We start from the raw sequence: 13,120 nt of genomic DNA, 5'->3' as shown, positions 1-13,120 counted from the left end.
TAGAAGTGCTTACTTAGAACGGCACCTGGCTTAGGTAAGCTTATTAGGTATTACCGATTCCCATTTCAAAACAGCGGGCATGAACGACCCAGCCCTCACCCACTGGAGACTCCCACTCAACTCCCAACAAACTTACCTTAACTCCTAACCCCAATCTTCTCCGGGCTGGGAATGCTCCAACCTGCTACAGCCAGGCGTCTCTCCCTTGAGAAGCCTCAGATGGATATACTGAAGTTCCCAGCATAAAGGCGACCCCACCCCAACTAGTCCCACTTAGGGTTTTCTAGGGCCTTGGGCCCTGAGCCCACTGCTTTCCCACCTGTTATTCGAAGTTCCTCAGCTGAGGTTATAACCAAAGCCTAGCCCCACTTCCCCTTTTCATCAGGAGATGCGGGGATGGAAGGAAACTCCAGCCGATAGCTGGGCTCAAGCTAACAATGAAGCTCTAAACCCTCAATACAGAACTTTATTAGGGGAGGGGCAGTAGAAGAAGGTCCCTGTGTTGACCGGATTACATTATGGAGCCCCACAACCTGGGGAAGATGGTGCTGGGGAGTTAAGGAAGCGTTGAGGAGGGATTCTGGCCAGGAACATCCATCCCTGTCAGAGATGAAGGGCAAGGGAGCCAGGGTCTCAGAAGCGGCCATGCCGGTGGTCTGGGGAACGTCGTCGGTTTCTTTCTCGGGGACGGTGGCCAATATGGGGTCTCGGGGGTGACCTGGCAACAGGAGTGGCAAGAGAAGGTTTAGAGCCATGGGAAGTGGTGTGAAGATCCCCCGGGTCTGTCTCTGTGCTCTGGGATGGGGCAGGGTAGGTTATGAAGTAACTGGAATTCCTGAGGATGGTCTCCAGATAGGTGCTCAGGGGCTGATATCAGGATTAGAGATCCAGGCTAGTCTTGGATTTGAGTTTGGGGTTCCAGCTGATTTTGGGGTTGGGACTTAGGTGCTGGTGTTAGGATGGGGCCCTGAGCTGGTTTTAGGGTACAAAACGCTTGAGACCCTGTTATCAGGCAATAAGCTCAGGTTCATTTGGTATAGCAGCCGCAGGGCATGAAAAGTCTTGGTAGTCTGGTCCTGCAGTACCTGCGCCTGGGTCCCCGACCATAGAGCTGCCGCCGGAGGTTCCGGGAGATGGGTCGCAGATGCATGAAGTTGCAGAAGCCACCACGGGTACATTCCCTGGGTAGAGGATGCACAGATGGAAGAGACCATCGCCAGTGACAGCCTCCCCAGCACATAGGAGTCTGGGACTCCAGGTGCCCATCCCACCCTTGTACTATCATACCCCATCTCATACTGCCGACAGCATGACTCCCGGAAGTCAGTGACAGGAGACAGCTCTGCATGCACAGCCTGCCCGTTGAACCAGCGGTTGTTGAGTTCAGCCACTGCCCGCTCTGCATCCTCCTCTCTCCGAAACTAGGGGAAAGTCAGTCAGGGTCAGCAAGCAAACTCAAAAATCTTCAGATTTGTCAAGCAGTTCTGGGGCTGGACTGTATCTGATTTAGTGATGGACCTCCAGCTGTGAGGCTTCAGTGGTGGACATTAGACATTAAAATGCCTCCACCTGTGGGCTCTAATGGGCGAATAGCAAGCACCTTGACATAGACATTGCCCACGAGGTGGTCCCCCAGGTTGTCGCACACATTCATCTCTTCAATCTCCCCGTACTTCTCCTGCAGTTCCGTAAACACTTCCTGCAGAAAACCAGGAGGAATTCAGCTGAGTTCCTGACCCACAGGAAACCCAACCCACCCCTGCCAACACTCACCTCGAAGAAGTTGTCATAGTGTTCTTGCACCTCCACGTCGCTCACGTGACCTAGAGGAGGGAGCAGGGTGGAATCAGAAGGTAGTCTGCTGGGGACTGTCCGCCCTGCCCCCAAGACCCATCCCAAACTCACAGTGAGATCCGTCTGCGGTTTGGGCGGTGTTCTGTGGATTCCGGTACAGGTTGAGCAGCACTATGGTCTGAACAGAATTTAAGAGGGGCGGGGCCTGAGCTCAGAGGGCGGGGCTACATGCAAAAAAGTTGGGTACGAATGTTGTGGGTGGGACCTTGCACCAAAGAAGCCTAAGCACACGGAGCGTGTCAGGGATGTTTGCCCCTAATGAAACCTGAAAAGGGGACAACTTAGCACTGAGGGGCAGCCCAAGGGTGTTGTCTGTACGTACGGGAGCGTGGCCAAACTCCTGGAGGTTGGGGGAGGAACCTGCAGAGGTCCAACAAGAAAAATGCTGGGCGGTAGGGTGGGCCTTAGAAATCCGGAAAAGGCGGGACCTCTCTATGATGGACAACAGAAGGAGAATGGCCGGGAGGCGTTAACCCTGCTAGGCTCCGTGCTGGATCTCACCTGGCTGAAAGTCGGCTTGTTGTGAAGCCGGGAGCACCGGTCCCCGTGCCGGCAGGCCCCGATCTTAAAGTAAAAAGAGCAGTTAACCCTGGAAGAGGTGCAAAGACAGAGGTGAACCGAGGGCCGGGGAGGCCGGACACCCCAGAAACACCGCCCCATGCCGCCCAGCCACCGGGAAACCAAATGCCCTGGCCCCGGTCCCCCAATGGCCACTCCCTGCGCCCGTTCTCACTTGTCCTTCTCAGTCCCGAATATCGAGGCTAAATATTCAGCCATTTTTACCCGAACCCTCCAACTCTGTCTGCTCTTTGCGTCACTTCCGTTGCATAAGACCCTGGGAAGTGTAGTTTGTCGCCTACCCCCGCACGCTTACTGCGCGCTCAGAAACTCGCGAATGCGCTTGCGTATTGGAGGCCAGCGCCCTACCCCCAAGGACTCACCGGCTGGAGTTCCCTGAACGCGCATGCGTGCAGCAGTGCCTCACCAAAAAAGACTACGAATTCCAGAGATACTTGCGGCATCTTGCGCGAACGGCCATAGTTGAAAGTGGCAAAGGCGTCCAAGCCGGAGGAAGTAGACTCCGCTGGTAAGTTGGAGGTCGTTTCGTGCATCCCAATAAATATAAGGAGCGTCCCAACTCATCAGTCAGCTTGCTGGTGGGAACAGGAGTGCCCTTTCTTCAGCAAACCCACCTTTCAGTTTATCTCCGTTTTGTCGTAATAGGGGCGTGGTTGATCGCGATTCTTGCATCTGTCCCTAAGGGTCAAGGCTTGGGTCTTGCCGTGCAGACCCTCGGAACGACCCTGCCCCAGCGCAGCTATGAACTTGGAGAGGATATCCAACGAGGAAAAGTTGAACCTGTGCCGAAAGTACTATCTGGGTAAGGGCCGGTCTCCTGGCGTCCCAGGAGAAGAGGGGACGACTAGAATGCCTGAGAGAAGAGGGTCAGGGGGCCTGGATTCTCGGGTCTATGGGATAAAGCGACTGGGGACTCGGACTCCTGGGTCTGAGGGGAGGGCGAGGGTCCTGAAGAAGGAGTCGTCTGGGGCCTCAACTTCTTGGTCTCAAGAGAGGAGGGGAGTTGCGGGGCTGGCCTCCTGGGGCCTGAGGAAGAGATGGTCGAAGGATCAGATTCTCGGATTCCAGGGAGGATTTCTGAGACCCTAAGAGCAGAGATCTCCATTTGAACTTGGGTATGGAAGAGGGCCTTCCAAATAAAAATAAATCCTCTAGGTGAGGGTTGAGAAAATCTTCATTGCCTTGTATTCGTGTGCGTGCGTGCGTGTGTGTGTGTGTGTGTGTGTGTGTGTGTGTTTCTCTCTCTCTCCAGGTGGGTTTGCTTTCCTGCCTTTTCTCTGGTTGGTCAACATCTTCTGGTTCTTCCGAGAGGCCTTCCTTGTCCCAGCATACACAGAGCAGAGCCAAATCAAAGGCTGTGAGTCCAGGGTACACATGAAGGGGAGGCCATCGGGTGTGTGGGGGAGGTGAATCAGGGACCCTTGGTGGGAGGGGATGATGGAGGTTCCAGAATTCTGGGGCTTTGTGGAAGAGAAGATAGGGCTAGTCTAGGGGATGCCGAAGAGCAGGTAAGGCCAACTGTCCCCACTCCTGTTCCTTCCAACAGATGTCTGGCGTTCAGCTGTGGGCTTCCTCTTCTGGGTGATTATACTCACCACCTGGATCACCATCTTCCAGATCTACCGGCCCCGTTGGGGCGCCCTTGGGGACTACCTCTCCTTCACCATACCCCTGGGTACCCCCTGACAGCTCCCTCTGCGCAGGCTTGGGACCTGCTCATTCTTCGAGAATGGGCTCATCTACACCAAGCCCACTCTTCAAACCCCTAAAACTTGTTTTGATCTCCTATGTTCTCTGCTGACATCTCCCAATAAAGGACCCTAATTCCCTATATTGATGTCCTGGAATCTTTTGGAGGTTGCAGCATAAAATGATATTTACTATTCAGGAACATTTATTGAGTGCTGCACACATCATGTGCTTTTTTTTTTTTTTTTCCCCACAAAATACTACTCATAATCCTCTGATATAGGGACTTTCCTGCTTAGGAACCATATTTTTTACAGATATGGAACCAAGAAAGGACTAATGCTTCCATTAGGAGGGGCTGCTGTTCTGTACTGATAGTGTGTGGATTTGAAAAGAGTACCTTCCCACTCAGCTTCCATATTCTCATCAGAAGTATGGATCATAATGTTACCTCCTAAAATTTATCTGAGCCAACACACATGTGATAAATGGAAGTTTCCCATTCTTTGAAGGAGATGTCTGCAACAGTAAACATATTCAAGAGCTTTACCAAAGAAGACTTCCTTGACCATCCTATTTAGCGTTTCAATCCTCCCTTTGGTACTCCCTATGTCTCTTTCAGCCTATATTCTCTCATCTATTACATTTCATTTAAAATAGTTTTGCTTATTGTTCATCTTACAGACTGTAAAATGTTAGTTCTGTTAGGGCAAGGGTTGTCTCTTTTGTTATCTGCAGTGTCCCTGAATGCCAGAAGAGTGCCTGGCACACTAGTATTTGCTAAATGAATGAGGTTGTACCTGAAAAGACAGTAACAGGTAGCTGACACGTAACGAGTGCTCAGTAAGAGGGAACCCAGCCTGACTCCAGATTTGCCTTCCTCCTGGGGACAAGAGGGACTCCCACGGTTAAATAAATACGGTCAATAGCTAAATTGCTGCTCCTTAAATCTAACACTACAAGATCCAAGAAGCCTGGCGAAGTTTAGATCCTACACCTCCCACCATACCTCGCGCGGCGCAGGCGCCGTTATTCTGGCTAAGTCTGGGGAGCTGGAACTACTCCTCCCAGGAAGCGCCCGGGGATGTTGTTGGTTTGTTTCAGGAAACGGGCCCCTGCTCCCCCAGAAAGGTGGGACTTACAGTTGGGAGCCGACCGCGACGGCTGTCAATTGGTCAGAGTTTGAGGTCGACGGTTGCACTGACTAATGGGGACAAGCAACTGTGAAAGGAGCCCGCCCACAAAAAGGAAACTAGAGAAGGTGGCGGCAGTCTCGGCTGTCGCGGCCGGACACAGCTCAGAGCGTAGGATTGGCAACACACGAAGCTTACCTTTGACCTCTCCCCGTCTGCCTCCGGCCTTGACTTGTGACCCTAGACCTTTTGGGGCTCCTCTGACCCAGCTAGCCAGAGCCCAGACCCAAAGCATGTTCCCGGTGAAGGTGAAAGTGGAGAAATCAGGTGAGGACCCCGAGGTCGGGGGCCTACGGGAGTACCGATGCATCAGGGTATGGGAGTCCGGGTAGACAGGATTATCGCGATAACACGGAGTACGCAACTTCTCCCTGCAGCCCGCCTTACTGTGGCTGTCAGGCATCGAGCGATTCCTGCCACCGTAATACCCTCCCGGTTTGTGCTCAAGATACCTCTGAGAGCGAATGGGTGGCTCAGGCAGTGTGGTGCGGTAAGGCGTTGGGATCCCGAGCCGTATGACTCTGAGGACTCTTTCTTTGGCTCTGCCTTAGTTTCCCCTTTTCCACCAATGGTCATGAGTCAAGCTTTGTGCCGAGCGCCTGAAGTACAGGGAAGCTTTTAATCCTGCTGTCACTGTCTCCCAGTAATCCTAGAAAGTAGGAGATACGATGATAGATGGGGAAACGGAAGCTGAGAGAGGGGAAATCATGTGGGATTGGGACTGAGCTGATGGGAACCCAGGACTGGCATGTTAAGGGTGGTGGGAGAGGCACAGAATCCAGACCAAAAAAGTAATAGTAAAATGTTGTAGGATGTTAGATGGTATAAGTGGTAAGGAAACGAAACAGGAGAAGGAAAGAAGATCAGGGGAAGGAGAAAGCTGTGAGGATATGTGAGGGAACAGCAAATCAGACAAAGGAAATCACCTTGAAAAGGCCCCGAGATGGAAGCCTTGTCTGGTTTGGAGGCCAGCATGCAGAGTGAGTGAGGTAGAGGATGTAAGGAGATGAAGGCCAAGAGGAGGAGAATGGAAACAGATCTTGTGAGCCCAGGCTTTCTTATTAGGACTTTGGCTTTTGTTCTGAGGGAAATGGGGAGCCAAGGGAAGGTTTTGAACCTAGGAGTGAGTTGATAAAAGTGCCCCCAGAAAGATCTTGGGTAGAAAAGTGAGGGGTGCCTGAGCACAAATGATGGTGGGAGGAAGGGGTAGGCAGGGTCTTGGAGGCCTGTGAACACCAGGTGGAAAAGCTCAGACTCTGTCCTGGCACTGTAGAATCATGGGGGCTTCTTAACGGGAGGATCAGGGTCAGGTTTGGTTTGAGGAAGATTCCTCAAGCCACTTTGTAGAGGGTGGATCAGAAGGAGAGACTGAGGCTGGGAGCCCAGGGGGAGGAAGAGAAAGGACCAGAGTTAGGGATGAAGAAGAGGTAGGTGGGAGAGAGACTTTTGAGGTCAAGTGGACAGGCCATGGGGTTGGTGGGCTGGGGTGGTAGAGGGAGAGAGGTGTCCATGTTCAGATTCAGAGAAGGACTGGGAGATGGTGGGGCTACCCATGAGATGGGGGCCCAGAAAAAAGGGTAAGTTTAGATACACACAGGCCACTGTGGGACCCAGGGGATCGAAGGAGCCTTGGAGATGTTCAGAAGGAGGCGTCCAGGAGCCCATGGGATCCCAAGGTCTGAGGTTCGGGAGAAGCAGGAGCTAGAGAAAGAGATGTGGCCATAATGCATACCTTGGCTCCTACCAAGGCTCTTCGCTAGAATCTGAGCTGTCCTAACTCCTCTCCCACCTACCCCACACACACCTATCTCTCTCCTCTGAGTGATGTCAGGAATCCCTGTGTCTCCTGGGCTCCTCAGCAAGTCCCGGGGCTGGCAAAGCATGTCCCCATGTGTCTTTCCAGGCTCTGAGCACTGCGCCTCTAGAGCCCTTATAAGTTTTAAGAGGAATGTAAACAACCAACAAGAGTGGGAGGAGAATATTTTTATAACATCATCACCCCCTTAAGTTCTGTGATGAAGGGGGGCAAACACACAGGCTGATAGGGCAGAAAGGTGGGTCTAGATGTCATTTCCTAGAAGAAAGAAGCCACAAATTTGTATTTCAGATGAAATCTCCCAACTATTAAAAGTCAGCCCATTTAGATTTAATTCAGACTTAAAATAACACCACTGTCTCCACCACACAAAGATCTGGGGACTAGATTCTGAACCCAGTTTGAGATTCTGTCTTACAATTTCAGCTGCAGAGCCAGATGGCCTGGGTGCAAACCCTCAGCCTTGCAATTTCTAACTGTATTACTTGGGCAAGTAGCTAACATTTCTGTGCCTGTTTCATCATCTATAACATGGGGATAAGAATCATATTTACCTACCAGCAGTATTACAAGAATTCAATGATTTAATATATGTGATGTGCTTGGAACAATGCTTGGCACATAATAGCACTCTGTGTGTGTCACTTACTATCATTGAATCCTGCTAAGAGATTGATGTGCAACATAGGTCTATTTAAATCTCAAAACAGTCCTAGCACCCCATTTTCAAGATGAACATCATGCTCAATATAATGAGGGGACTTGCCTTAGGTCACACATGAGCAGGTGGGACAGTCCTGAAACCCAGAGCTCATGCTCATCACTTCAGTCGTCTCTGTCCACTGTACCCTCTCAGCATACGTGGGCCTGACATTACAATTGAACACCATGCCCTTCCCTGACCTAGCTGGCTGCCCATTAGTCTGGGAACTGACTCCTGCTCGGTACTCTCTTCCGCAGAGTTGGAGATGGCCAAGGCCCGGAACCAACTGGACGCCGTCCTGCAGTGTTTGCTGGAGAAGAGTCACATGGACAGGTTGGGACCTGGCCCATCATGGGGTCATAGGGAGTTGGGAGCCCTGGCAGGTTGGACCTTCTGGTCCTGGGTGGATGTGGGTAGACCTCAGAGGCTGGCTTAAGGAAGAAGGGCCCCAATGGAGAGGCCACTCAATGCCTTCCCACTCTGGCCCCTGGGAACCCTGAGCCCTCAGTTCTCTTCTTCTACCAGGGAGCGTCTAGATGAAGAAACCGGGAAGACCCCCTCAGACACCCACAACAAGTAAGTTTTGTTGATGGGATTTGTATCTGAGGGTTTGTGGTGGGTAACTTCTTTCTTCCTTCAAGCCCCCAACCACTCTGCCCTGTGCTTCCTCCACCAGAGTCTACATGTACAAAGACCCTGGGGCAGTAGAAGCTTAGGTCCCCTCATGGTTGCACCTGGAGCCCCCAGGGAGTGGGTGGAACACAAGACCTTAGGTTAGTGGGGTCCACGTGAGCGTCTCAGTCTTGATCTCAGTATCCCCAGGGTGCTCTCTGGGTGGTTTGAGCAGGCATTGTTCAAGGGTCAGCCTGCTGACACCCTGTCTCTCCCCACAGGGATTGCTCCATCACGGCCACTGGCAAACGGTAAGGTGGCAGGGGCCCCAGCCAGCTGTCGAGAGGTCCCCAGTCCTCACCCCAGTCCCGACATTCTCCCTCCCTACACAGGCCATCTGCCCGCTTCCCTCACCAGCGGAGGAAGAAGAGGAGGGAGATGGATGACGGACTCGCTGAGGGAGGGCCACAGCGATCCAGTAAGTAGGCCATGGCCCTCAAGGGCGGGCAGTGATGGGGGCTGTGTGAGGATCGTCACATGCCTCCCATTCCCACCCTCCTAGACGCATACGTGATCAAGCTGTTTGACCGGAGTGTGGATTTGGCTCAGTTCAGTGAAAACACACCGCTGTACCCAATCTGCCGAGCCTGGATGCGCAACAGCCCCTTGGTCCGTGAACATGAACGCTCACCCAGCTCACCGCTACCCCCACTGCTTGAGGATGAGGAGGTGAGATGGATGGTGGGCCCTCACCCAGCAGCCAGGGAGGGCAGTGGATAAATTGTCATAAGGTACCTCATCCCCAGGCTAGTGGGATAAACAGGCACAGTTCTCTGGGTTCTCAAATAACTCCTGGATCTGGTGAAGCACATAGATATGAACACTTAGGCAGAGGGTATGGATGGAACTCCCTAGAGCAAGGAGACGTGGCTACCTCGTCTGGGAGGGAGAAAGGACAGGGTTTCCCTGGGCAGATGTGACCTCCAAGATCAGAGGTCCTCAAGAGCTAGAGAGGCAAACAGGTGTAGCCACCTGGCCTAGGGGAGCTGGTGAGAACCCCTTGAGCTGGGCAGGGGTAGGTGAGGATCTCTGGGCTGGGCAGGAGTGATTGGGGGTTCCTGGGTTAGACAGAAGACAGGGATCCCTGCCATAGTCAGACCTGACCCCCAAGCTGGGTAAGGTCCTCACCCTTCAGATATGACTCCTAAGGACAGTCCTTGGCGAGACCCTCATGTCCATTGTCACTGGGAAAGGCAGATGGGGTGGAATGTGTGCCCCTTGCCCTCTTTGACTCTCTTGGGCCTCATATGGGCCCTTGTGTCCAGGGTTCAGAGGTGACCAACAGCAAGTGTCGTGATGTATACAAGTTGCCTCCGCCCACAGCCCCTGGGCCAACTGGAGATGCCTGCAGATCCCGAATTCCATCCCCATTGCAGCCTGAGACCCAGGGTACCTCTGATGACGAGGTGGGTATGGAACACTGGCCTGGGACTCTGGGGCATAGGTTGTGGGGCTTGGGCAGGGCCACCCAGCCTCGCCTCTCTGACCGTGCAGCCCTCTGAGCCTGAGCCCTCACCCTCCACACTCATCTACCGCAACATGCAGCGCTGGAAACGCATCCGCCAGAGGTGAGCGTCTCCCAACCTGCTTGCCCCCTTCCGGCCACTGCCACAACCCTGAGTCCTCCTCTGCTTTCCCACCCTCACTGCAGGTGGAAGGAGGCATCTCATCGGAACCAGCTTCGTTACTCAGAAAGCATGAAGATCCTACGGGAGATGTATGAGCGACAGTGATATTCCATAGTCCCTCTATCCTAATAAACATTCCCCTCCACACTGGCCTCTCGTTGCTCCAAGCCCATCCTTCCCAGCCCTAGACATAAAGTAGTTGGCACAGCTCTAGCACATTTATTGGGGGAGTGGGCCTAGGTAGGAATGAGGGGATGGGACAACAGGTAGTTTAAGGAGTGAGAAAGATTGTGGGGAGTCAAAGAAAGTGGCTGCCTAGTTGGGGCTTGGAGAATAAGGACAGGGCTGTGGAAGGTAGATTGCCTGGGATATGTGGTTAGAGACTTGTGGCTCAAGACAAAGTGACTGGGGACTCCAGTTCCAGTTGGGGATGGGAGCCTAGGATATCTGTGCAGAGTCTGGGCAGATGGGGTGGGTGTCTGTACAGTTTGAGGTTGAGCGTCCTGGTTGGCCTGGAATAGGTGTTCAAGAGTAGGATTCAGAAGAGTCTTGGGGTGACTGGCTGGGATTTCAAGTCAGAAAATGGGTGGGGGTGGCAGGGAATAGAGTGTTTAGTTGGAATGAGAAAGATACAGTCTTGGGACCAGATCTGAATGGTCTGGCATGGGAGGTCTGTGCTGTCTGGGATATTTGAGGGGTGGGGGGATTATGCTTGACTGGTCTAAGGTGGCAGCAGGGCTGTCCATACCGCAGTCTGATGTCAGAGTGGGGAGGGGATCAAATAGGATTTGGAGATGGTTTTATAGATGAGTAAGAAGAAATAAGTGTTTTCAGTGGGGTTATACGCCAATAAAATGGGGTCACCAGCTGTGGGAGACTAGGCTGAGGGAATGTGCTTGTAGGGTCTGGAAGCTAAAGAGGAGGTGGAGGAGGATTTGCAAGCTGAAGAGGGTGAGAGGGAGTGTCGGTGGAAAGCGGTAGGTTATCCAGGCTGAATCTAGATTGGAAGAGTCGGGACAGTATCCCAAATTGGATGAGCGGGTGGTCTTGGCGCGCTCATGACATCTGGCTGGGCGGAGTCAGGTCGGCTTTAAAAGGGGGCCTGCGGCATACCGCAGGTCAGGAGTGTCCAGACCTCTACTTGGCAGCAGCGGGCGGCAGTGGGGCCTGGGCCGGCGCAGATGCGGCCTGGATGGACAGGACGCCCTCAGGGGACAGCGCAGACGTCACAGCAGCAGGGTCCACGCCAGGGGGCAAGCGGTAGCGGCGGTGAAACTCGCGCGCGATGTATCCGTGCTCATCCTGGAGGGAGAGAAAAGCTTGAGCAGCCCCTCCCCTCCGACCTGCGGGTCCCGCCTACGCGTTCTGGCCCCGCCCCTGCAAGCCGGCTCACCGGGCGCTCCTCATGGCGCGCATGCACCTCAACGTGTTCGCCAACCACCTTGACGGTGATTTCCTCTGGTGAGAAGTGCTTCACATCCAGCAACACGGAGAATTGCCCTGGGTCTGTTGGCACCTGCACACACCCAGGTGGTCATCAAGGCCCCTCCCCTGCCTGTTCCTGTGCTGCAGCTTGACCCTGGCCTTCAGAACTGGAAAGTCTCCTTTCCTACTCGTAGCGGGTGAGGACCGCTTCACCCAGAATAACTGCGATCACCCGTCCCCCTGTAATCACGAGGATTCCCTTCTCACCCAGAGTAGTGAAGCCCCCTTCCCCTGCAAGATCAGGGACCTACGGTCCCACAAGCTAAGGCTCCCCTCTTACCCCCACCCCGTGTCAACGACTCTTAGCGTGTCTTCCTGGACACTGACTCCCTAGCCCCCTTCCTCTCAGGACCTCCCCTGCCAGAAATTGCGTGATGCCTTTTCCCCCAAGTCTCCAGAGTCTTCTTTCTACCCTCCCACTCGTATTATGGGACCGATTGCACCCTCAGCAGTTACTAGTACTCCTCCCCCACTTCTCAGAGTGGCCGGACCCCCTTTCTCAAGTCACAGGACCCTTCCTCCCCTCTACCTCTCCGGGAGACAAAGGGTCACCACATGGAGTCGCCAAACTCTTCCCCAAGAATAACAAAACATTCCCAACCCCACCTCACCACCTGCCCCAGTCACTGGGAGTCTCCACGCCCTTTAGAAAGACTGGGCTCCCCCTTTGTCCCAGATTCCCTAGGCCACCAACCTCCTTCAGTCACCAAGACCCCTCAGAGTGACCGCCCCAACCCTGTAAGTGTCCCAGCTCTTACACTCCCCTCAGAACTGAGACCCTCCTCAGATCCACTGGGACCTTCCACCCCTTTCGGTAACCCGGCCTGAGATTCCGAACTTTGGAAGGCCCACGGAGCAGTGAAACTCCACCCCGCTCAAAATCCAGGGAGGCCGGGTTACCGCCCCTCCCGCAAGCCTGGCACCTGGGCGGCAGGCAGCGCCACGCTGGGTGCGCGCAGGTAGTAGGGGGCTAGGGTCGCGGGGCAGAGCGCAGCCAGCTCCGCTTCCAGCAGCCCCTCGCCGAAGCGTTGGTCGAAGAGGCGCCCAGGCGCCGAAAGGCCAGGCAGCGGGGCAGAGGCGCGGCGCAGCCAAGAGGGCTGCACAGGCACCGGGATCTCCATTCTGCTCCGCCGCAGCTGCCGCCACCGCCGCCCTAGGCACCGCAGTGACCCTGCGTGAGCCGCCGCCGCTTTATAGAATGCCCTGTGTCCGCCCCTCGGCGGGCCGCCCGGGGACACTGGGACCGCGGCCAGACCCGGCCATTAATAGAGCCTTATTTAGAAAACCCAACAATGACTTGGCCATTTATTAAGCGCCTGCTGGATGTCAGAGAGATGTCATTAAGGTCCTTCAATCTCCCGAAGGGGAAACTAAGGCTGAAGAGGCGAAGCCTGCTGGTGTGGGAAGCACAGCCCATCGTTTCGGATCCAGGGCCTGATTAGCCAGCCCACTGCAGAGTTCCCAGTCACTTAAATCCTCCCCCGCCCCGCAGGCAGTTCTG

The 13,120-nt window shown here is 54.1% G+C and overlaps 4 protein-coding genes across 8 annotated transcripts; 2 read left to right on the top strand and 2 right to left on the bottom strand.

Moving 5' to 3' along the window:
- Positions 1 to 444: 444 nt before the first annotated feature.
- U2AF1L4 (U2 small nuclear RNA auxiliary factor 1 like 4) lies at positions 445 to 2,981 on the bottom strand. 3 transcript variants are annotated; one of them, XM_073225937.1, is made up of 9 exons: positions 2,796 to 2,835; positions 2,356 to 2,418; positions 2,177 to 2,214; positions 1,906 to 1,972; positions 1,774 to 1,823; positions 1,601 to 1,699; positions 1,288 to 1,421; positions 1,086 to 1,181; positions 445 to 718 (listed from the first exon to the last, which is right to left on the bottom strand). In XM_073225937.1, the coding sequence occupies exons 1-9, from the start codon at positions 2,818 to 2,820 to the stop codon at positions 634 to 636; spliced, it is 657 nt and encodes a 218-aa protein (XP_073082038.1). In that variant the 5' UTR covers positions 2,821 to 2,835; the 3' UTR covers positions 445 to 633. The 3 variants fall into 3 exon arrangements, with proteins under 3 accessions (XP_073082038.1, XP_073082037.1, XP_036877494.1); XM_073225936.1 differs by lacking the exon at positions 2,177 to 2,214 and having other exon boundaries at positions 2,796 to 2,981; XM_037021599.2 differs by lacking the exons at positions 2,177 to 2,214; positions 2,796 to 2,835 and adding an exon at positions 2,588 to 2,725 and having other exon boundaries at positions 2,356 to 2,443.
- Positions 2,803 to 4,264, top strand: PSENEN (presenilin enhancer, gamma-secretase subunit). Of its 2 annotated transcripts, none has more exons than XM_017667499.3 (4): positions 2,803 to 2,941; positions 3,079 to 3,235; positions 3,686 to 3,790; positions 3,980 to 4,264. In XM_017667499.3, the coding sequence occupies exons 2-4, from the start codon at positions 3,175 to 3,177 to the stop codon at positions 4,117 to 4,119; spliced, it is 306 nt and encodes a 101-aa protein (XP_017522988.1). In that variant the 5' UTR covers positions 2,803 to 2,941; positions 3,079 to 3,174; the 3' UTR covers positions 4,120 to 4,264. The 2 variants fall into 2 exon arrangements, with proteins under 2 accessions (XP_017522988.1, XP_017522989.1); XM_017667500.3 differs by having other exon boundaries at positions 2,822 to 2,941; positions 3,117 to 3,235.
- A 913-nt stretch (positions 4,265 to 5,177) lies between these two features.
- Positions 5,178 to 10,284, top strand: LIN37 (lin-37 DREAM MuvB core complex component). 2 transcript variants are annotated; one of them, XM_017667494.3, is made up of 9 exons: positions 5,178 to 5,582; positions 8,092 to 8,167; positions 8,360 to 8,410; positions 8,728 to 8,757; positions 8,839 to 8,924; positions 9,009 to 9,175; positions 9,772 to 9,912; positions 10,001 to 10,074; positions 10,158 to 10,284. In XM_017667494.3, exons 1-9 carry the CDS (start codon positions 5,330 to 5,332, stop codon positions 10,237 to 10,239), a joined length of 960 nt encoding a protein of 319 aa, XP_017522983.2. In that variant the 5' UTR covers positions 5,178 to 5,329; the 3' UTR covers positions 10,240 to 10,284. The 2 variants fall into 2 exon arrangements, with proteins under 2 accessions (XP_017522983.2, XP_017522986.1); XM_017667497.3 differs by lacking the exon at positions 5,178 to 5,582 and adding an exon at positions 5,658 to 5,805.
- A 53-nt stretch (positions 10,285 to 10,337) lies between these two features.
- HSPB6 (heat shock protein family B (small) member 6) lies at positions 10,338 to 12,805 on the bottom strand. The gene is made up of 3 exons (XM_017667480.3): positions 12,543 to 12,805; positions 11,528 to 11,650; positions 10,338 to 11,436 (listed from the first exon to the last, which is right to left on the bottom strand). Exons 1-3 carry the CDS (start codon positions 12,738 to 12,740, stop codon positions 11,272 to 11,274), a joined length of 486 nt encoding a protein of 161 aa, XP_017522969.1. The 5' UTR covers positions 12,741 to 12,805; the 3' UTR covers positions 10,338 to 11,271.
- Positions 12,806 to 13,120: the final 315 nt, after the last annotated feature.

This window comes from Manis javanica, chromosome 17 (genome assembly GCF_040802235.1).
Source record: "Manis javanica isolate MJ-LG chromosome 17, MJ_LKY, whole genome shotgun sequence".
NCBI lineage: Eukaryota > Metazoa > Chordata > Mammalia > Pholidota > Manidae > Manis > Manis javanica.
The sequence above is the reverse complement of the archived record's forward strand: the minus strand, read 5'-3'. Positions and strand labels throughout refer to the sequence as shown.

Coding starts and splice junctions, on each gene's coding strand:
- HSPB6 (XM_017667480.3), bottom strand. CDS start 12,740: ATGGAGATCCCGGTGCCTGTGCAGCCCTCTTGGCTGCGCCGCGCCTCT. Junction 11,651..12,542: donor TGGCGCTGCCTGCCGCCCAG/GTGCCAGGCTTG, acceptor GGGTGTGTGCAG/GTGCCAACAGACCCAGGGCA. Junction 11,437..11,527: donor CGCGCCATGAGGAGCGCCCG/GTGAGCCGGCTT, acceptor CTCTCCCTCCAG/GATGAGCACGGATACATCGC.
- LIN37 (XM_017667494.3), top strand. CDS start 5,330: ATGGGGACAAGCAACTGTGAAAGGAGCCCGCCCACAAAAAGGAAACTA. Junction 5,583..8,091: donor GGTGAAAGTGGAGAAATCAG/GTGAGGACCCCG, acceptor TCTCTTCCGCAG/AGTTGGAGATGGCCAAGGCC. Junction 9,176..9,771: donor CACTGCTTGAGGATGAGGAG/GTGAGATGGATG, acceptor CCTTGTGTCCAG/GGTTCAGAGGTGACCAACAG.
- PSENEN (XM_017667499.3), top strand. CDS start 3,175: ATGAACTTGGAGAGGATATCCAACGAGGAAAAGTTGAACCTGTGCCGA. Junction 3,236..3,685: donor GTGCCGAAAGTACTATCTGG/GTAAGGGCCGGT, acceptor CTCTCTCTCCAG/GTGGGTTTGCTTTCCTGCCT. Junction 3,791..3,979: donor GCAGAGCCAAATCAAAGGCT/GTGAGTCCAGGG, acceptor TCCTTCCAACAG/ATGTCTGGCGTTCAGCTGTG.
- U2AF1L4 (XM_073225936.1), bottom strand. CDS start 2,966: ATGCACGAAACGACCTCCAACTTACCAGCGGAGTCTACTTCCTCCGGC. Junction 1,824..1,905: donor AACCGCAGACGGATCTCACT/GTGAGTTTGGGA, acceptor TCCCTCCTCTAG/GTCACGTGAGCGACGTGGAG. Junction 1,422..1,600: donor TGGGCAATGTCTATGTCAAG/GTGCTTGCTATT, acceptor ACTTTCCCCTAG/TTTCGGAGAGAGGAGGATGC.